General features: G+C 36.9%; 1 protein-coding gene across 8 annotated transcripts in view; it reads left to right on the top strand.

Moving 5' to 3' along the window:
• The window catches only part of FAM13A (family with sequence similarity 13 member A), a 269,649-nt gene that overhangs the window by 193,966 nt on the left and 53,116 nt on the right, over positions 1–22,567 (top strand). For 6 of the 8 annotated variants that reach the window (XM_054688133.1, XM_054688132.1, XM_054688134.1 and 3 more), the window contains 4 exons: positions 241–282; positions 11,432–11,473; positions 17,651–17,827; positions 22,192–22,378. In XM_054688133.1, the coding sequence (XP_054544108.1) occupies positions 241–282; positions 11,432–11,473; positions 17,651–17,827; positions 22,192–22,378 (448 nt within the window). The remainder of the gene's footprint in view (positions 1–240; positions 283–11,431; positions 11,474–17,650; positions 17,828–22,191; positions 22,379–22,567) is intronic. The other 2 variants (XM_054688131.1, XM_054688137.1) reach the window with 1 other exon arrangement.

Raw genomic sequence — 22,567 nt, 5'->3', positions numbered from 1 at the left:
CCTCTTCAAGTGAGGTATATTACTTTTCCCTTAGGTTAATCTAGAGAAAACCTCTCTTAATAGCCTCCCTTGAAGAAGTAATTGGCCTTGGCAAAGTCCAAGGTAGTGTTTTACTAAAATAGTATTTCATGTGAGATTAGCACTTATGTCTTAAAATTCGTGACAGGTGAGCAGAGTTTTAGTAAAATTATTATGATAGTAACAGAAATTATAGTAATTCAAAATGTATTTTCCTTTTAGTTCGCAGGAAGATGAAAGACCTTTGTCACCTTTCTATTTGAGGTATTTATTTGATTTTTCTTGATCTATTACTGGGAATGCAGGAGGATTAAGACTTCTTTGGGGGTTTTATGCTTATTTCCATTTTTTCAATCAAATATTCTATCTACATTGTGGCTAGAGTAAGCTTATTAGAATCCCTCAATACATTTTCCATGCCTTATTTTCCCCCACTTTGGTTTAAGAATCTTAAAACAATTTTTAGTAGTTGAAGGGACTAAACTTAAGATATTAGTTTTAAATTCAGAATTATTATCAAGATAACCATTTTTTTTCAAGACAACCATTCTCATTTCTAATACTGTCTAATGGTTACATTATAACCTAAATTTAAAAATCTGGATTCTGCACATTTATGCAGAGGAAAGAAAGGGTGAGAACAAAAGGTACTCACTTGTCAAGAAACCTGAGATTATGTTAAATCATGATCTTTGCAGTAGGGTGCTATAAAACTATTAATCTGCAAATTTTTGAAGATTAAAATTATTTTCCAAAGTGTATAAAGCCAGAAAAACAACAGGTAAGGTTAGTATACAGAATTCAGTGTAGACGTTAGATGAGATCACTTCTCTCTAGTGACTAAAATGTTGCTGTTCTTATGTGATTTTTAAGTGAGGTCTCCAACTTAGAAATAACCTCAAAACAAAGTTTTCTTACTTAATTGCATTTCTTTTCTCACTACTCACTTCAAGGCTTCTAGAAAATATATTTGAAAATAATATAACCATGTAAATAAAAGTAAAAATGACAAATTTCTTTTTATCTTTCCTCAATTTTGAGGAATTTCCTCTTTCAAAAAAGAAATGTCAAGATATGTAATATATAATTTATCTTTAATATGATTTGTTGTGGTAGACCCAAGATTTAGATTTTTATTCAACTACCAAGATTTCAAAAATGTATCACAGCACTTCAGGCTTAACCAAGTAACTACTCTTGGGTCGTGTTCTGCCCGATAGTGACTTGGAGTTTATTGCGTAATCTTTGTGGCAAGAGAGGGAACATTGAGGTTTCAGTTTGAGACAACATGGTGGTCCATTTGATTCATCCTGGTTTTCTGCCAACTCAATCAGCATATTCTGGCTTGCAGGCTATCTCAACAGTGCAATTACTATAACCACATGAGGGTAGTGTTGCTGAGTATATGGTGACATTATGTAAATATACAGTCAGAAAAAAACAACTAATTATCATATATTAGTGGAAATTCAGTCTTATGCAGTACAAAGGATTAGAGCTCAGGATCATGCCAATTTTTGAGAACTATTCCTCTGAATGTCTTATTTTTATTCCTCTGGATAATGTCGATTGTGTTTTACATAGTATTGAAATTTTATTTCAGTTTGACTACTATTTTAAAAAGCAGTCAGGGAAAATTGGTTCTTAAGTCTTAAGTCCTCAAAGACACATAATTGAGTTTTATATTGTAAAAATTGCTATAACTACATAAATTATAATACTTAGCTAATAATGTAATCTTTACCTGTACTTACAAAAGTTTAAAGGAAAAAGAAAACCTACATTTACTTAATTCTCAATAGAAGCTATTTGACCTATCAGTGTTAAAAGTCTTAAGAGGCCTCCCTGGTGGTGCAGGGGTTAAGTATTAGCGCTATCACTCAATCCTGGCCAGGGAGCTAACCCATGTATGTCACAGCAGACCTCTCCTGTCCCATCCACTGCTCCCCTCAGCAATCTATTTCAGTAGTTACACCTGTTCTGCTCCCCACTCTGGCTCGGGTGAATCCTCTCAACACCTGCACCTCTGGCCTACACCCCAGTTTGTCTATGAATAAATAATATATTTTTTAAAAGTCTTAAAAACTAAAATAGGAAAAAGAAAAGAGTGAACATGCATACTAGCCCACATTTATAGTAGATGTAAAGTTGCAGAAAATGTAAGTTACCAGCGGGCATTCTCTTCATGTGATGGAAATTTAAATTAAGTGGAGCTATTTCATAAGTGCATTTAGCTTGAATGTTTACCCTGAAATTAAAATTTCAAATGTGGTTTCTTTTTCTGAAGAACACTGTATGATGTAATACATGAACCAATTTTTTTAAACCATTTATATGACTCGTCTGAGGTAAACTATTATGTCATTCTCAGTCTGGAATTCAGGTAAAAGAATGACATGCTCTACTGCATGTGTTCTACTATACATTTCAATTCCTTCCATCCTTTCTGTGGGAAGGTAGGACTGTTAAAAATAGACATAAATTCCCATTTTACATTAACCATCTTCTGTGGTAAAAACACTGTCTTCTCTAATGTCAGTACTTCTCCAACCTAACTTAATTTGCCACAGAGCTTTTTTGCAAAGGGAAGAAATAGCAACTACAAACCTACACCTGCCACCATCCCATGTGGCAAATTTATTGCAGCTACAGTGGCTAAAACGGTGAGTGTCATGGTCCCCAGATGCTCATTAGAGACCGCCCGTCCTGTTGAAGTGATTAAGGAAATGAAAGGGAAGGACAGGTTGTGCCAAGCCCTTAGTGAGAGTGCCACCAAATAAACATGAACCTCAGACTTAAGGTGAAGAACTTTCTTGGTCATATTTGGGCCCTTTTCCTGCTGGAATCCCTGAGAAGGAGCCTGTAGGGTAAATGAAGATTTCTCAGGTTTTTGCGCATTGGCCTCTGTGACTATCACGTGAGGCCTTAAATGCTGGAGGCACTTGGGGCTGTGGGCTCAGGGTATGCAGGCCTGATGGTGGACACCTGAAGTATGGTGTGGACATGCATAATGGGCACACCTGAGCTGAGAGGCTGCGTATATAAGGGCGGCAGAGGATGGGGCAACAGAAGGAGGTTCAGCAGAGAAAGGCTGTGAAAGAGCACCAGAGAATACAGAGAGAGTAAAGATGAGCCGGGAGCTGGAAAGCCTACCATCCTCCTGGCTCCCCACCCCTCTGCCTGCCTTGCATCTGGTTGCCTCACTACAAGTGGCCTAGAAAAATCATTAAAAGCCTGAAAAAGCCACTGGGCTCCAGGACTCTCCTTTACCCGTCTGCCCGGATCCATAGAGAACCTGCCCTGTGTGTTGCTGGCAAAAGAGAGCCCCTACCTCAATTGCTCATAGAAGAATTGAACGAATTCCTGGTGTTCTATGCCAAGCTCAGCCTGTTGCCAAAGTTCTCTTGCCTGAAATCCAGTAGATCTAAGTGGGATCTGTTGCTTTTTTCTATTTGTCTGAGTCTTCAGTATCTGCAAGCCAAGGCTTTGATTTCTATGGTTATTTCCACCAGGACTGAGTTTCTTATGCTCCACTTTCTTTGGCATAAAATAATTCTAGTAATGAAATAAATGACAAGAAAACTGGAGACAATTTTATAACAGTACTGAAGAAAACCATGTCAGTGTTCACATTGTCAATGGGGATGGACCAAGAAACATATTTTGGCCTTGTAGACTTCACAGTCACCATCTAAATAACAGAGATGGCCATAAAAAAAAGGGAAAAGGGGGGGAAAACTCACTATCTACTGCACTACCAAGAAAAGCAAGTGACTTTCTCCCAACTCAATAGAAATTTATTTTTTTTAACTGTCTAGAACTGAGTTCATATTCTTTCTTCACCTCTTGATGAAGAGTTTCTTTATTTCAGTACCCATTCGGAGATTAGCACTTTCAAGAAACAGAATAATAAAGAAGAAACAGGATTCCCCCTAAAATTACTGAGACTGCTAAAAAGGGCATTTGAGAAAGGGATAGAGGGAGGAAGATTATTGAATTTAATGAATGCTATCAGAGTACACAAAACATAGAGAAACTACAAATTTGTTTCTTTTTCTCCAGTTTAGTTATAAAATTGTACCAAACAGCAAGTGCATATAAGTACAATTGTTTTAGGCGATCTCATATACTGGTTCTGAAAGTACAAATCCAAACAAGGTCATTTATCCACAGTCAAGGGACAATGATATAAATTAAGAGCACTCCATATACCCAGGTTTGGGGGAACAACTAAACCTTGATTGGGTAATCTTCCTTGAGAACCACTAAACTCAAACTATTTGGAACCCACCTATGAAGAAAAATTGCAAACTAAGGGAATGAATGACTTGTCTTGGAGACTCATTGTTTAAAAAAAAAAATCAGAGAATTCTTTTTTTATGTGATTCAGAATAAAATCTGAGAAATAATATTGTTAATCTTCTCAAAAATTACTCAAGTACATAACCATTCTCTGAAACATGTGTTAAGGAGATAATGGGGTTTGAATCAAAAGACAGAACAACTGAAATAAGGATGGAAAGAGGAGCTGAGAAATTTATTAAACAGAGTTTAAAATTAAATGGGAAACCACGGGCCTCCCCGGTGGCGCAGCGGTTGAGTGCTGGGTTGCGAGGCTGCGCGCGGCCTCTGCGGCGCCGGTTCGATCCCCGGCTGCTCCCCGGCCACCTGAGGAGGGTCCCACATGGCGCGCAGACCTCTCCTGCCGCCCGCTGCTCCCCTCAGCAGTGTACTTCGGTCCTTCTGCCTGCTCTGCTCCCTGCTCTGGCTCTGGTGAATTCTCTCACCCTCCCGCGCTTCTGACTGTACCCAGTGCATGTACAAACAAACCAGCAAACAAATAAATAAAGCATGCCTCTATTAAAAAAAAAAAAAAAAAAAAAATTAAATGGGAAACCAGTAAATATATATTATTAAATATAAAACAGTACATGAGAAGATAAAAACTCAAGAATTTCTTCCAAATTATTGAAGAAAAAGCTATGAGAGAAATAATGCTAGGTATGAATGTCAGATTTTGAACAGTCAACCTCAGAATTGTGATCCTAATGAAGAAACCATACTGACAGAAATAGAAGTAGAAAGAAATTATCATTAAAATGAAGACTGCCTGCTGAATAGGAGAAAATATTTGTACATCATACATCTGACAAGAAACTAATATCAAGATCTACAAAGAACTCATACAACTCAACAACATAATAATAATAAAATTGAATCAAAAATTGGGCAGAAGAACTAAATAGACACATCTCCAAAGATATGCCCGCAGACCAACAAATGCTCCTCATCATTTATCATCAGACAAATGCAAATCCAAACCACAAAGAGTTACCATCTCACATCTGTGAGAATGGCCTATATCACAAAGACCAAAAATCAAAAGTGATGGGGTTGTGGAGAGGAAAGAACACTAGTACACTGTTGGTGTGAATGAGTCCTTATGGAAAACTGTGGAGGTTTCTCCAAATATCAAAAATAGATTTACCAAAGATCCAACCATTCCACTCAAAAAACGCAAAAACACTATTTCAAAGAGATATATATACACCTATGTTCACTGTACAACAATTTGCAATAGTCAAATTAAGGAAACAACCTAAGTGCCCAAGAACAGATGTATGGATTAAGATGTGGGTATGTATGTATGTACACACACACACACACACACACTGCACAATAGAATATTATGCACCTACAAAAAAATAAGGTGAATTTTTTCCTCTTGCAACTACATGGATGAAACTGGAGGGTAATATGCCAAGCGAAATAAGTCAGAACAAAAAAGACAAATACTGATGGTTTCATTTACATGTATACATGTATACATGTATAAGGAAGAAACATGTATACATGTATACATGTAAATGAGAAACAAAACAAAGAATCAGACAAAACCAAACCATTAATAAACCCTAGAAGTCTGACAGCAGAATTGAGGTTACCAGAGTGGAGAGCAGGATACAGTACATCATGGTGCAGGACTATGGGTACATTGGTGGTAGGTGTTGTATGGCAACCTATATATGAAAAGTTGTGATTCTATAACTGAATCATATACAGTGTTAACCAATGGTGCCTTAGTTTATGAAAATAGAAGTAGAAATCAAGGTTGATATATTCCCAAATAATTGGCAAATTAAATAAAAGCTTTCATTAAGTAGACAATAATTATAATCATTAATGTAGGAATGAATGGCAAAGAGAGCAATAATATTGCTCATCTTACATCAAAGGTAGTATAATACAAGCAGGAGTTTGAGGGATTTTATTGTGTTTTGGATATTGTTTTCATTTTAATAGTTATAGATGTATGACTATAAGGGGCAACCACTAAAATCATGGTGCATGGGATTCTTATATTGAAAATTCTCTCAGAAGATTAGAGATAGAAATCAAAGGAAAAGAAAGCTCCCAAATTAGAGAACATAAAACAAAATCATAAAACTATAACAAATATATAAGCTATGATAGTAAATCTAAATGAATTAAATTCTTTGATAAAAACAAAAAATACTTTTTAAAAATGACTAAATGAATTGTATTTTGCTCTAAAGATCCATACCTAAAATAAAATGGCACAGAAAAGTTAACAATAAAAATGCATAATATATTTCTGATAATATGAACAAAAAGAAAACAGATAGCAAAATCAGTAACATAGTAACTCTTCCATATCCAAGTGTTTATATTGTGTAAGTGGATATTAGCAAATCAGTCAAGGGCTTTGAGAAAAATTTATTATTCTCAACCTATTGCAGAGGATTAAAAAAAAGTATATGAATATCAAAGAAATCTTTATCTTTCACTTTAGCTTATTTGCTTATTACCTTTTTGTCAATGTTTTAGGACTACCGCATGAGCCAGTTATAGCTATGGAAGCAGTTCCTGTTCTGTCATTAAATGTTCTTAGAAACCTTATTGTTGGTGAATTGTTAAGCATATTCCAGAGGAACTAGAAAGGCATTTTTACACTAATTTTAGTCTCTAATAAACTATACATATGACTGACACTGTCATAAAACTAAATATGCAGTTACTACCTTTTGTAATGATTTAAACTTTAGGTCAGTAAACTGAAATCTGAGTGAGTGCTACAAACTTTTAAAACTAAAAGAAAACCACAGAGATCACTAACCAAACCTTTCATTTTCTGTATGAAGAAACCAACTGACCGCAGCCAAGCTAACCAACAATCTGCCTATCATTTCAGCTAACTACAGCTGAGTCTAGAATGTCTCTTTTCTGATTCCCAATGGAAAATAATCTCTCTTCAGAATACTTTCTTTAGGGAAATGCTGTGAAAATACAAATATTTTAAGTAAACCAAAAATTCCAAGAAACTATTAAAGTTTAAAAATACAAATTTGGGCCTCCCCAGTGGTACAGCGGGTTGAGCGCTGCACTTGTGAAGCTGTCAGCGCATGTTCGATTCCCGGCCCGCCAGAGAGATGCCCACATGGCGCTGTAGACCTCTCCTGCCTCGCCCACTGCTCCCCTCAGCAGTGGCTTCGGTTCATCTGCCTGCTGCCCGCTCTGACTCTGGTGAATTCTCTCACCCTCTGTGCCTCTGGCCTGTACCCCAGCTCTTGTATAAATAAATAAATCTTCAAAATAAATAAAAATACAAATTTGTTGAAAATTTGACCTATGATAAGTGTATTAACAAAAATTAATAAGCTTTAATTTTTATCTTATTATTGATTTGTTCATTTATTTTACATACTGAGGAAGACTGATTCAGAGGGCTCAGGTCATTTTTTTTTTAGCTGGAGAAATTTTGACGTCTTGCCTTTTATTCACTCAGTTTAGCATAAGTTTCCAAGTCATATCTTCATTACTCAGAATTGTGATCTTTTTTTTTTTTTTAATAGAGGCATGTTTATTTATTTATTTGTTTATTTGTTTGTTTTGTTTATACAAGCACTGGGTACAGTCAGAAGCGTGGGAGGGTGAGAGAATTCACCAGAGTCAGAGCGGGGAGCAGAGCAGGCAGAAGGACCGAAGTACACTGCTGAGGGGAGCAGCGGGCGGCAGGAGAGGTCTGCGCGCCATGTGGGACCCTCCTCTGGTGGCCGGGGAGCAGCCGGGGATTGAACCGGCGCCACAGAGGCCGCGGGCAGCTTCGCAACCCAGCGCTCAATGGCTGCGCCACCAGGGAGGCCCTCAGAATTGTGATCTTTTAAAGAATTTTATTTGCGAGTATTTAGAGCCCTGCTAATCAGTGCCACCCACCAAGAGCTTCAGAATCACCATGTATTTGTGAGCTTTGCAGAATGGCAGCTTTCCCTTCCCTAGACCTGGGCCTGCTAAACTGGAATCCATGTGTAGATGAATTCCAGATAATTCTGATATACATTTATGTACATTGGAGACAATTCTGATGTACATTATTGAAGTTAATAATCTCCGAATCTGGTGTTTTTGCTCTTTCCTTGTCTCCTTCTTCCTCACCTTTCTTTCATTTTTCTCATACACACCCAAAAAAGAAACAGAGAAATATTGGGGTATTGGGGTTTTGTTTTTGTTTTTTGTTTTTTGTTTTTTTTTTTTTGCTTTTAGAACAACTACATAGTACTCTTTGCTTTTTTACTTTATACAGTGGATTTTATGTTTTTTTGAGGTGATGTTAATTTACATCATTGTTTGTATGTTAGGTATAGGTCTCCCCCCACCCCACTTTCTGGTGATGTTTTAAAGGCAGAAAGAAGTTCACTTCAAGCATGTAGACAGAGGAGAGGTAATATATCTCTCTTCTTTTGAGGATCACTTAGGAGACTAGCTCATTATACTTATATACCTTTGGTGTGTTTTTCAGTATCTAGCAGATGTACATTCTTTTCCTTCTTCGAGGTTCCTCCCAGGTTCCTCCCAAGTTATTATTCACAGTAGTCCCTGCTGTCCAAACCCAAGCTTGTATAACTGCATTGAAAAGTGGAGTACAGGAGTTAATTATACAGTGTTGAATTTACAGAGGGTTAGCCACAAAGCTTCAAAAGCAGGGACTGCCTGTTCCAATTAAGGACAGAAAGCAGGCAAAGGATTTATTGTTGGTTATGTAACCTGGGAACCACTATGAATAACAACCATTGTGAGGCAGAAGAGAAATAGTTGTGATTAAAAGCAAAGTAAAATACCTAAGTCCAGGCTTCCATATACAAAGATGATTCTAGTGAGTGATGGATTGAAAATCTAGTGTAGTGATTAAGAACTTAGACTCTGAGCTAAACTTTTCTTTAAAAAAAAAAAAAAGCTTATTTATTTACATAGAAGAACTGGAGTATATGTCAGAGGTGCAGGGATTGGGGGTGGGGGAGTGAGAAGATTCACCAGAGACAGAGTGGGGAGCAGAACAGGTGGATTTTACAGAAATACACTGCTATGGGGAGTAGCAGGAGAGACAGGAGAGGTCTGCTGTGCCATATGTGGGTTAGCTCTCTGGCGGGATTGAACTCAGGTGGTGATAGCAGTGATAGTGCTGAGACTAAACCCCTAAGTCACCAGGGAGGCCCTGAGCTAAACCTTTCTTGGCTTAAATCCCAGCTCATATATTTCCTGTGTCTTATGACATAGATAAGTTCCTTAACTTCTCTAGCCTTTTATTCTGACTATAGGGAAAAGAAAACAATAATAACTACATCACAGAGTTAGTTCCTGTAAGCAATAAATAAGAAGCTGTAAAAAAATACTACAATGTCTAAAACATAAGCACTTGGTAATTGTTAGGTTGTATTATTCATCCATTTATTTAGGGTGTATTATTCATTCATTTATTCATTTATTATTATTCTTCTCATGAGTTTACCTTCTGCAATGGCATTCTTTTAAGTGGATTTTCTGGGATTTGGCTCTGGTCTGTGGCCATGATAAAGTGCTGCAGCTTTAACTAGAGGATATTCTCCAGGGCTAAAAAGAGTGTCTGTTGGCCTTCTGAGATAATGCATCCTATGTTAGGTGTGGTGGTGATAGTAGTGGTAAGGAATGTAATGAAAGAAAATGAGAAATATCATACAATCCCAGGCCTCCCTGGTGGCGCAGGCAGTTGAGCTCAGCGCTGTGAAGCTGTCCGCAGCCTCTGCAGTGCGAGTTCAATCCCGGCCGGTCAGGAGATACCAACATGGCAGCATGTCTCTCCTGTCTCATGGCTGCTCCCTTCAGCAGTATGTTTCAGTCAGTCTCCCTGTCTCTGGTGAATCCTCTTACTTTCCCATGCATCTGGCCTATACCCCGGTTCTTGTATATATAAAATAAATCTTAAAAAAAGAAATATCATATAATCCCTTGAGGCACTTAGATTCTGAATTGCAAGAGATAAGATTTACCCATGCTTGGAGGAAAAGCCCAGCAGATGATTCCAGAGCAACATGTTCCTGTGTTGAAAATTATATAGTACTGATGTATAGAGGAGGATGTCTAGAGTGATTAAAAGGCAACCATCAATGTTGATCATTAGCAGCTTTTGTTATCTTCAGCTGTCTTCTATAAAGAAGAAGGAAAAAAAGAACTATTAGACCTATTAGGCAAAACTATAGTTTGAAATACACTAAAAATTTTTGTAATTTTTTATTTAAGTATAGTTACTTTTGGATCTTGATCTAGAAATGGACAAAGGACTAAAGGGCAGAACATGGAAAAGTACTGCTATGGACAGAGTTAAAATAGCTGCCAGCCTCAACCTCACTGCGGTTATATGAACACGGGGTACAGGCAAGAGGGACAGAGTTCCAAAGGGTGCTGTCAGATTGTGTTCTGTAATTTTTCATCATTCCTCTTAATGCTGACTGCCTTTTAATATTTTCAAAGGAATTTAGGCTTTAGAGAAAAATAGGAAAAATTAGGGGAAATTTATAAATGCTCAACAAATTTAGGTATTAAGATGAAGCTGTTAGAACTTGGGGAGTTTTCATCATGAGGAATTTATGAAGAAAACATGACTTAGAAAAATAGTTCAAAAATTGAAAACAATGTTGGTTTCTCATTTCCAATCTCCTTTGGTCCCTCTACCCTCTGCACATTCAGAGCCAGGTTAGAAAGATGCTTCTGTCTGCTGACCTGGAGGATGGGGAGGTGAGGCGAGCACTCATCCCAGGCCAGAGGAGGGAGTGGGGGGTTGGTAGTGGGAAAGAGCAGCAATTGCATTAATATTTTGGGAAAATGGAAAGACCTTGAGTGAAGTCTGTAGTAGTTAAGTAGACACAGTTTTCAAAGTCACTTGTGAAAAGTCTCTTGATCATCTTTAAAATTGAGAAAAAGCCACTGTTCAGGAATAAACCAGGACCATCACTAATTCTAGAAACTTATGAAAATTATCACGTGTCAGTGGGTGGTAAAGCATCGTACAAGGGTCAGTGGGGCCTGACTAATGGTTCAGTCTCTGATCTAATCTGCATTTCTCTTTGCTTCTTTCCCACAGTGCTCATGTATCCCAAGTCAGCAATGTTTCAACAACTGGAGAGTAAGTTGTTTGGAATGGGTCTTTCCCCTCCTTTCCTATTTATTAAACAGAAAGCTTTTTTAATGGCATATAGTTCAGGCACATCACGCCAGTGACAGTGACCACCATCGGCTATGCTATATAGCCTAGGTGTATATTAGGCAGTGCCATAATTACACTCAATAGTATCTGCACAAAGATGATATTGCCTAATGACACATTTCTCATAAAATATTCTCTTCGTTAAGTAACATGTGACTGTATTGGAAGATTAATACAAAAGGAAACAAATGATGACTTTTAAAACTATACAGAGGGGCATTCCTGGTGGCACAAGGGGTTAAGACGTAGCACTATGAAGCTACCCATAGCCTCTGCAGCACAAGTCCGATCCCCGGCCAGGGAGCTACCCACATGGCGTAGCAGACCTCTTCTGCCTCGCCCGCTGCTTCTCTCAGCAGTGTATTTCAGTCAATCTGCCTGTTCTGTTCCCCACTTTGTCTCTGGTGAATCCTCTCAACCCCCTACACTTCTGGCCTGTGCCCCAGTTCTTGTATGCATAAATAAATAAATCTTTTTAAAAAATGAAACTATACAGAGCAGAGGACTAAATAAGATGTGTTCCTATTTGAGCTTCTATGAGCATGTGTGAGTAGTGACTAGTCAACTATTCAAACATATGAGACTTTTATTTCAATAGAAATAGTATCAGGTCAGTTAATATTTGCAAAGCAATCTCTGTGCTTTGGGAATTACCTTATGACAAAGGATGCCATTAAAGATTAAAGTGTTATTTGTGTTCACTTCTTCATTAATTTTACTCAACCTACATTTATTTAATACTTACAATATACCAAGCATAATGTGAAGTGTGTAATATCAAATAAGCCTTAGGCTCTGCCTTTGTGAACTTTACAGTATCAAAGGGAAACAGAACAAATTATTGATAGTAACAAGTCTTTTACCAAAGGCCACTGGCTGTGTCCTATTAACTATACCCATTACATGTCCTTTTCTTCTAACACAACCAGTTGCACTTAGACTAAAGTCAGAACTTCAGTTGTCTGCCCATGCCTGCCTCTCTGACTACATTGCCCATTATTCTTTAAGCTTATTCCTGCCTTAGAGCCTTGCACAGGCTGTTCCTTACCATGGCCAGCATTTTCTTACCATTCACTTCCTAGTTCAGATGTCACTTCCTCTGAGCCACTATCTCGGACTATCCACAGTCACTCTCCAACACTTTTCTCCATTTTACACAAAATTGATCACTAATTAAAATTGCATGTTTTGTTTATTATCTTGCCTCATAGACACAGAAATATTATCTATCATATTCATTGCTGGATCCCTAGTACCTAGAAAAGTACCTGGCATGTAGTAGGCAGTAAATATATATGTTTGAAAACTTCCTTTCCCCAATTTTTCCATGACACCTACCTACCTTCTTTCTTGCTGGGATATAAGTGGGCCTTTTTGGAGCATCTTCCATCAACAGGAATCAGGTGAAGAAGGGAAGATGTGATGTGAGATGAGGAAGGAGAGGGCAGGATTAACCTCTCTGAGCTTTTTGAATTTTAAAGAGATTCCAGAATTATACCAGTCGCACATGTTCTTATCTATTTGTTTCCAAATGCTTTACTTCCTATATGTCTTATAGAGTACAGACAAGTTGTGGAATGAGTCTTTCTTTCTCTCTCTCTCTCTCTCTCTCTCTCTCTCTCTTTTTTCTCTCTCTCTCTCTCTTTCTCTTCTCTCTCTCTCTCTCTCTCTATATATATATATATATATATATATTTATATATTTCTGCATATTCATATGGTAATCTTGAATCATTGAGATGTGTTCTAGATTTGAAAATTCTAGTTGGACTATACTTGTTCATTGTTACATTTAATGGAATTACTTAATATATCATAAAACTACACTTGGAATACCGAAATGTTTTAAATTTTTCAAACCCATTTTATTTAAGTGAATGTATTTCTCAATTTGATTATTTTATTTTATTTTTTTAAAGATTTATTTTTTTTTTTTACAAGCACTGGGTACAGTCAGAAGCACGGGAGGGTGAGAGAATTCACCAGAGCCAGAGTGGGCAGCAGAGCAGGCAGACTGACGAAGTACACTGCTGAGGGGAGCAGTGGGCAGCAGGAGAGGTCTGTGCGCAATGTGGGACTGGCGGCCGGGGATCAAACCGGTGCTGCAGAGGCTGCGGGCAGCCTCGTAACCCAGCGCTCAACCACTGCGCCACCAGGGAGGCCCTCAATTTGAATATTTTAAAATATATGTGATTCTTTTTTAAATGTTGATAACTTTACTAAGGTATAAATGATATACAAAAAGCATATTTAATATATACAATTTTATGAGTAGGAATATTATTTTTTTCAAGAAAAGGAAAACATTACTGAGAAATATAAGTTTAGAATTTTCCATGCCAACTTATCCAAAACTAAATAGTGCAACAACAAAAGGATTAGCCATGCTGACAGATAATGAAGCTTTAAAAAGGATAGCATATCCATCTAATCATGCGTTCTTTTCAGCCCCAGGGCTTCCCTATTTTTCTCAGGTTGGATAAAGAAAATCTCTCTCCATCTTAGTAATATATATATATATATATATATATATATATATATATATATATATATAAATACTTGCATGAAACCACTTCAATTATAAACCTAACAATTTAATTGAATAATAGTTTAGAAAAATTTTGCCATTCTGTTATGAGTAGTAAATGTTCTGGTGAGGTGTTCTTTTTTAATAGCATTATTCCATAGTAATTTTATTTTATTTTCATTTTTTATTTTTTTAAATAATAAATTTTATTTTTATATTCCCCATACATTTCCAACCCCCTATTCTGACCCCAATCCCTCCCCTCCCGCCCCCCACTCCCCAAAAAGTGTCTCTGGTTCATAGTTTTTTGTTGATTTTGATTTTCAATTTCTTATAGTTATTCATTTTCCTGGTCCCTTATTTAAGTTCTCTAGATTCCTGCTATGAGTGAGACCATCCGGTATTTTTCTTTTTCTTTCTGGCTTATTTCACTGAGCATGATCCCTTCCAGCGCCATCCATGTTGCTGCAAATTGTATGTGTTTACCTTTTTTGAATGCTGAGTAATATTCCATGGTATATATGTACCACATCTTCTTGATCCAGTCATCTATTTTTGGGCATTTGGGCTGTTTCCAAAGCTTAGCTATTGTAAATAGAGCTGCTATAAACATAGGGGTGCAGGTGTTCTTTGGAATGGATGTTTCTGTGTCCTTTGGGTAAATACCTAGCAGTGGAATTGCTGGATCATATGGAAGCTCTATGTTTAGTAGGTCCAGAAATCTCCACACAGTTCTCCATAGTGGTTGGACCAGTTTGCACTCCCACCAACAGTGCAGAAGAGTTCCTTTTTCTCCACACCCTCGCCAACATTTGTTGTTGCTAGTTTTTTTTAATATGTGCCATTCTCACTGGTGTAAGATGGTATCTCATGGTAGTTTTGATTTGCATTTCCCTGATGACAAGTGATGTTGAACATTTTTTCATATGCCTGTTGGCCATTTACATTTCCTCTTCAGAGAAGTTTCTTTTTAGCTCTTCTGCCCATTTTTTTTTTTTCGTTCATTTTCTTTTTTTTTTTTTTTAATATTAAATTTTATTTTTATATTCCCCCATACAATTGCAAATGCCCCATTCTGACCCCAATCCTTCCCCTCCCGCCCCCCACCCCCCAACAAGTGTCTCTGGTTCATAGTTTTTTGTTGATTTTGATTTTCACTTTCTTATATTTATTTTCCTGGTCCCTTATTTAAGTTTTCTAGATTCCTGCTATGAGTGAGACCATCCGGTATTTTTCTTTTTCTTTTTGGCTTATTTCGCTGAGCATGATCCCTTCCAGTGCCATCCATGTTGCTGCAAATTGCATGTGTTTATCTTTTTTGAATGCTGAGTAATATTCCATGGTATATATGTACCACATCTTCTTGATCCAGTCATCTATTTTTGTCTTCTGCCCATTTTTTGACTGGATTCTTTTCTTTGTTGTTGTTGAGTCTCATCAGCTCTTTGCAGATTTTTGTGATCAGTCCTTTATCATTAGTGTTGGGTGCAAAAATGTTCTCCCAGTCAGTGGGGTTTCTCTTTGTTTTTGTTATTGTCTCTTTTGCTGTGCAGAAGCTCTTTAATTTGATGTAGTCCCAGCTGTTTATCTTTGCCTTCACTATCACTGCTTTGGGTGATGTGTCTGTAAAGATGTCTTTGATGTGCATATCATGTAGTGTTTCGCCATTTATTTCCTTCTATGCATTTTATGGTTTCAGGTCTTATGTCTAGTTCTTTAATCCATTTTGAGTTGATTTTTGTGTATGGTGTGAGGTAGTGGTCAAGCTTCATTCTTTTGCATGTAGCGACCCAGTTTTCCCAGCACCATTTATTGAACAGACTTTCTTTGCTCCAATGCATAGTCTTTGCTCCTTTGTCAAAGATTAGTTGATCATAAATCTGTGGGTTTATTTCTGGATTTTCTATTCGATTCCATTGGTCTGTATGTCTGTTCTTGTGCCAATGCCATGCAGTTTTGATGATTATGGCTTTGTAGTATAGTTTGAAGTCTGGGAGTGTGATGCCTCCATTCCCTTCTTTTATGCTGAGAAAGCTTTCGACAAAGTGCAACACCCATTCATGATAAAAGCCCTTGAAATTCTTGGGATACAAGGAACGTACCTCAACATCATAAAGGCCATATATGACAAGCCAACAGCCAGTATCATTCTCAATGGTGAAAAGCTGAAAGACATTCCATTAAGATCTGGGACAAGACAAGGATGTCCACTCTCACCACTGCTTTTCAATATTAATACTGGAAGTCCTAGCCAGAGCAATAAGACAAGAGAAAGACATCCAAGGAATCCAAATAGGAAAAGAAGAAGTCAAACTATCACTATTTGCAGATGATATGATAATATACATAGAGAACCCCAAAAACTCCACAGAAAAACTAATTCAACTCATCAATCAGTTCAGTAAAGTGGCAGGATACAAAATCAACACGCAAAAGTCAGTAGCCTTCCTATACACAAACAATAAATCTGAAGAAGAAGAAATAAAAAAAACCATCCCTTTTATTATCAAAACAAAAAAAATCAAATATTTGGGAATAAATCTAACAAAAGCGGTAAAGGACCTATACCAAGAAAACTATAAAACACTGTTAAAAGAAATAGAAGACACAAAGAAATGGAAAAACATCCCCTGCTCATGGATTGGAAGAATAAACATTATTAAAATGGCCATCCTACTAAAAGCAAAATACAGATTCAATGCTATTCCAATCAAAATTTCAATGTCATTCTTCAAAGAAATAGAACAATTATTGATGAAATTCATATGGAATCACAAAGAACCCCGAATAGCCAAAGCTCTCATAGTAATTTTATCTTAAACGGGTTCTGAATAGATGAAAGCATCATAAAATTATTGTGCACATTTGAATTGTAAGTCATGCTATCTTTCTCTGAAGTACTGGTGTGAAAGTTAAAGAAAATTGACCTTTGTAGGAAAAGGCCCATTATTACTCAATAAAGAAAAAAAATCTCTCCTTATTTTGCCTAATATTAAATGACCCTTATTTCCTGGGTGCCTCCTGTCATTGTTGCTGGACTAGGCATGAGCATATCGGTAGTCCTGTCTTCAAAGAGATAAGAAACAGAGTTACCAAATTGGTGGAATTTGTTCGATTAATTTGTATTTTAACACACAATGCAAATATTTTGAGATGAGTGCTTAATAAATTATCTTTGCTTGTGAAGCTGTAGTAGATCTTCCTTTGGGAATACTGATAGTGCCAAATTATGGGCACATTTTTTTAAAAAAGATTTATTTATTTATGCATACCAGAGCTGGGGTACAGGCCAGAGATGTGGTGGGGGGGGTGAGAGAATTCACCAGAGACAGAGCGGGAAACAGATCAGGCAGACTGACTGAAATACACTGCTGAAGGGAGCAGTGGGCAAGACAGGTGAGGTCTGCTGCACCATGTGGGTTGCTTCCTGGCCAGCTGGGATCGAACTCGTGCTGTAGTGGCTGGCAGTAGCTTGATAGCTCTGTCTTTAACCCCTGCGCCACCAGGGAGGCCCAGCACATGTTTTTTAAGGCAATATACTCTATGGCTTGCTTGATTCTGTGTTCCAGACTCTTGGAAAGAACCATTCGGTCAGCTGTCGAACAGCATCTTTTTGATGTTAATACCGCTGGAGGCCAAAGCTCAGATGACGCAGAATCTGGAACATTATCATCTTCCACCACATCCGCCAGACAGCGACGCCGCCAGTCCAAGGAGCAGGAGGATATTCTCCATGGCAGAGACCTGTGAGTTGACTCTGGCACTTATTTGTGCTTTCTCTCCTTCCTTTAAAAATATCCACCTAAATGTGTCACTGTGTTATAGTCACGCCCATCTCAATATTTAAGTTAAAACTTTCAAAGTTTTAGAATTGACCATTCTAAACTAACATTTGGGAATTTGTAGGTAACTGAATAAATATTTCAATTTTGTCTAGGTATTTGATATGTTATAGAAAGCCAGCTCTGATTAAATATATTTGCTGACCTCATGAATAGCTTATTTATAGGGCTAAATATGCCCTCTATGGGCTGACTCATTGAGAAGAAAATTGCCATATGCTGTTCTGGAGGTGGTTTTGTTCCTTGATAGACAACATTCATTTGGCTGTTAGGTTAGTTTACGAACCAGCAGATTTCTCTACTATCTTTACCCGAGTATATACTGGAATGTCACTCTATTATTCTTGACAGTTTATTATATTTTAGTGTAAGGAAGGTTGAGCTCAAATCTAATCAAAAGAGGAAGGTCTTGAGTTCTTTTACTATAATCATAATGACTAATTTCAAGGCATTCCCATAACACGAATTTTAAGACTAATATTACAAGGAGCTTTATTCTCAATTAAAACATCTGATAAAATACAAGCAATTGCTATCCACATTATTAAGTAATCATGACTTAAATTATCAAGGAAAATATTTTATATATAACAGACTGTATCCTTATTTTTCCTGAAAATTTCAAGTATATTTCTAGCTATAGTAGCACTAAGTGTCCATAATGTCTTGTTTTTTAGCTCCTGATGAAATATCAGACAAAACCAAACTTTAGTTCCCCTATTCTTTTTCACCTGGACTCAAAATCTAGATCAAAATCTTTCTGTTAAAGAAAGGCACAAGAGATAAATATCATAAATAAAGTCTGTGCCACATACCCCTGAGATGTTGAAGGGCTATATTAACAAATACAATTTTAAAAATAAAACATTATCAGCAAATATAGCAGACTAAATTTTCATGTGACATATGCAGCACTTTTTTAAAAATCACTTTTCTTGGAGCTAGTAAATAGGAGCAGGTGATGTAATACTTTATTTAGAAAATAGAAAAATATTACAGGAGATATTGACATTAAAAATTAGCTGCTGACTATGCTTTATAGAAAATGTTTAGGAGTATAATTAACTTGTATATTGCTTATATTGCATTATATAGTAGGTATAAATTATTCATTTGACACTCTTCTTATCCTCTGTCTCATCTCTTGCCATATAGTATATTGCATTTTTAAAATATCCTTAATGTATCACAACTACAATGTTCTACCCTCTTTGTTTGGACAGAGAAAGGGCAAGTGAAGAATGGACATGGTAGTAAGCAGGAGAGAAAGAACAAAAATTGACAGTGGTTGTGGGAGCTTAGTGTCAGGTAGGAGAGGAGCACAGCAGGGAGAAGGTGGGAAATGAACAGGGACTAGAGAGGGAGAGCAAGGACCCAGTGGACTATGGTGGAGGACTGTGGATGCCTTCCTGGTGAGCGGGGTAACGTACATCTGCAGAGGTGTGAACTGGTACCTCTGAACCATATGCATTGTTATAAACCAGTGTTACTGCAATAAAAATTTAAATAAAAGAAAGTATGAAACATATGATAACCTCTTCTACAGCATTTAAATAGTTTCCCAAGTCCAAGAATGTTGTAAGATAAGTTATCTTGAAAGATTTTTATCAACATCAAAAAAAGCAAAAGGGAACGGAAAATGGTAGAGATGGAGTAATGTGCTAAAGACTGTTCCCAGGAAATTCTGTCCTTCCCCCTAATATTTCTTCTCTGGTATTTCTTTCACGGTTTATTTGGTTCACTCATTGTGGACAAACCATAGTTGTGCATTGAGTAAGAGAATCTTTGGGATGCATACTGTCTATAGCCAGGGAATGACAGACGTTGTCACCTTCCTCTTTCTGCTCATGTGGTCTGGCCATTCAGAATTGCTCATCCTTATTGGTCTTACCCTCGGCATAATGAGCCTCTCCCCTCAACCTGACACACAGGGTCACTTCTGTTTTTCCACCCCAGTCCACCCTAAACCATTTCTCTCAACTTTCTCAACTCTTTGGAGAAGCAAGGGCCTTTCCCTCAGCACCTCAGATCTGCTTCTTTTGTCCCAGAAAAGTCCTCTCTAGTGTCTCCCTGAGAGGTGCATTAATATGGTAGCAATTGTGAGAAGGCCTTAAGTTTTTATTACGGTTTATAGTAACTATGCTCTTCTTAGTGTGTGCTTATGTGCAGTTGGTTCATTTATCTGATTTTCATCAAGCTTTGCTTAAAGGTTAAGGTATTTTATTCAAAACTAGCCCTACGGAATGGTAAAAAAGTGTTTGGAAAAGTAAAAGTTCATTTCATTATTAGAGCTACAACCAATTTAAAAAATACCTGGACCTCCCCAGTGGTGCAGCAGGTTGAGCACAGCACTGTGAAGCTGTCCACAGCCTCTGCAGCACACGTTTGATTCCCGGCCGGCCAGAGAGATAACCACATGGCATGGCACACCTCTCCTGTCTCGCCCCGCTGCTCCCCTCAGCAGTGTATTTCAGTCCGTCTGCCTGGTCTCCCCGCTCTGTCTCTGGTGAATCCTCTCGCCCTCCTGTGCCTCTGACCTGTACACCAGTTCTTGTATTAAAATACATATATCTTAAAAAAAAATTATAAAAAATACCTTTGAAGCCAATAGTGACCATATTTTAATGTGAAATTATAGAGTCAATAAATTCTCCACTAAAGTCATCATGACAAATATTTTGAAATAAGCAATACAGAAAAGAAAGATTATGGATACTTCATTTCAGTGTGACTAGTTTCTCACTTACTTAAATGCATAAGGAAACATTATCAGGCTTATATTTTTTCTACAATAGAAACGGAAACATACAAGGAATATGTTCATTATATGAAAGGGCTCAGTTTAATCCATTTATTAAAAAATTCACCATCAGTATTTCACTCATATGAAATATTAACAACCAAAGCAATAGAAACTGGCAAAACACAACAAAATAACTCTTACTAGACTGTGGAAAATATGGTGGTTACCAGAGAGCAAGTGGTGGGGATGACTCCATGGATAAAGCATGTCAAATTGATAATGTAATGGCCCTAGGAAGTTTGGTGGTGGGTGAATGTAGCATATACACATGTCGAGAAGTTAAGCGATACTCCCCAAAGTATAGAGTTCTATGAAATAATGGTCAATAAATAGAGTTGATTTGTAAAAATTACCATCTTCCAGGTGCATGGAAATGTTGTTAAGTCTTAGTGGTGGATACATGAAAGTTCATTGTGACGGGCTCTCAATAGTTCCATAGGTTTGAAAATTTCATAAATATTTTTTCAAAAGCAAAGCATTATTTAAATGCTTTATAGTATTTATTGGATGTAGTTGAATTAATAATTAAATGGTCATCTATTTTTCACTCTTCTGAACTCATTTATTCCACATTTCAGGTGTTTAGTGAGCCGCACTAGGGTCATATGATCAGTGAAGTGGTACCATATTCATTTACACCTTAACAAAGATCCAGGAGCTGCACTGACCATTAAATTTATTCCATGATGTACTAAAAAACAAACATTGCTAAATAATTGAATTCTGTGAAAACATCTTGAAAGAAAAAGTTTGCAATACTTAAAAGATGTCCAAGAACATTAATTAATGAAATTCTATAATTATGACATTCATATCTACTTCCAACCCTAAGACATGCGTGATCTCCACTTGCAAGTTTATATCCTAAAATTCCTCATAGTGGAAAGTTACAAATCATCTATCAGTTAAAATGAGGTATATTCCATAATTTTTATTAACTTGTACTGTATCCACCTAGATGATTAAGGCATTAATGTATTTCTACCATGCTAAAGTGTCTTTGTCATTTGGAAAATCAGTATGTCCCATTCTAAATAAAAATACATCATATTTTCTTTTCAGATTTTCAGCCATACACTGTAATAACTGACAATATTTATCTGTGTAAGAGTGTGTAAGAGTGTGTGTATGTGTGCGTGGGTGTATAATCTGTGAATAATAGCAAATTTCTTTGTAAGTTTGCTCTGTTCTCCCTGTTTGAATACAAAGTACTTTGAGTACAAATACAAAAGCTGTTCATTGGTAGAAACACAACCCTTGCCAATTTGCTTCTAGGAATAAATTATCTTTTAATGGGATTTGTTTGGCACCAAATAGTCTCAGGAGTTGCACTCTGCTCAGATTTTGATCAAAGATGCAAACAATTTTGGAGCACTCTTCAGATTTCCTATGTGATACAGTGGCAATGTCATTAAAATGTCCCCTTTTAAAACAAGATTAAGCAATTTTTTTTTTTTAATTCAAGGGGACTTGTTAACAAAGAAAATATTCCTTCTGGATTCAGCAACCTTGATGATTGTATATTGAATGCTCAGGAAGTGGAAAAACTACATGAAAATTCCTCTGGTTTTATTGGAGAAAGTGGCAAACACAAACGTCAGAAATCCAGCACAAAACTTTCTGAGCTCAATGAAAATCAAGATGGTCTTCTGGTAAGTGAATAATTCTGTAAAATTTTTACTTATAGCCAGTTGGGAAATAGCTCTTCCTTACTTTATAAAAATTAAAAAATAATTTCAGTCTTGAGTTTTACAGAATTATTGAATGAATTCTTAAAGAAACATTAGAGCTACTAAGTATGCATACTTGTATTTCTTTTTAATAAACCTAAAGTTCAAAGC

The sequence above is a fragment of the Talpa occidentalis genome, unplaced genomic scaffold, assembly GCF_014898055.3.
Source record: "Talpa occidentalis isolate TD23 unplaced genomic scaffold, MPIMG_talOcc4v2.1 talOcc4.6, whole genome shotgun sequence".
NCBI classification, from domain to species: Eukaryota; Metazoa; Chordata; class Mammalia; order Eulipotyphla; family Talpidae; genus Talpa; species Talpa occidentalis.
The sequence above is the reverse complement of the archived record's forward strand: the minus strand, read 5'-3'. Positions and strand labels throughout refer to the sequence as shown.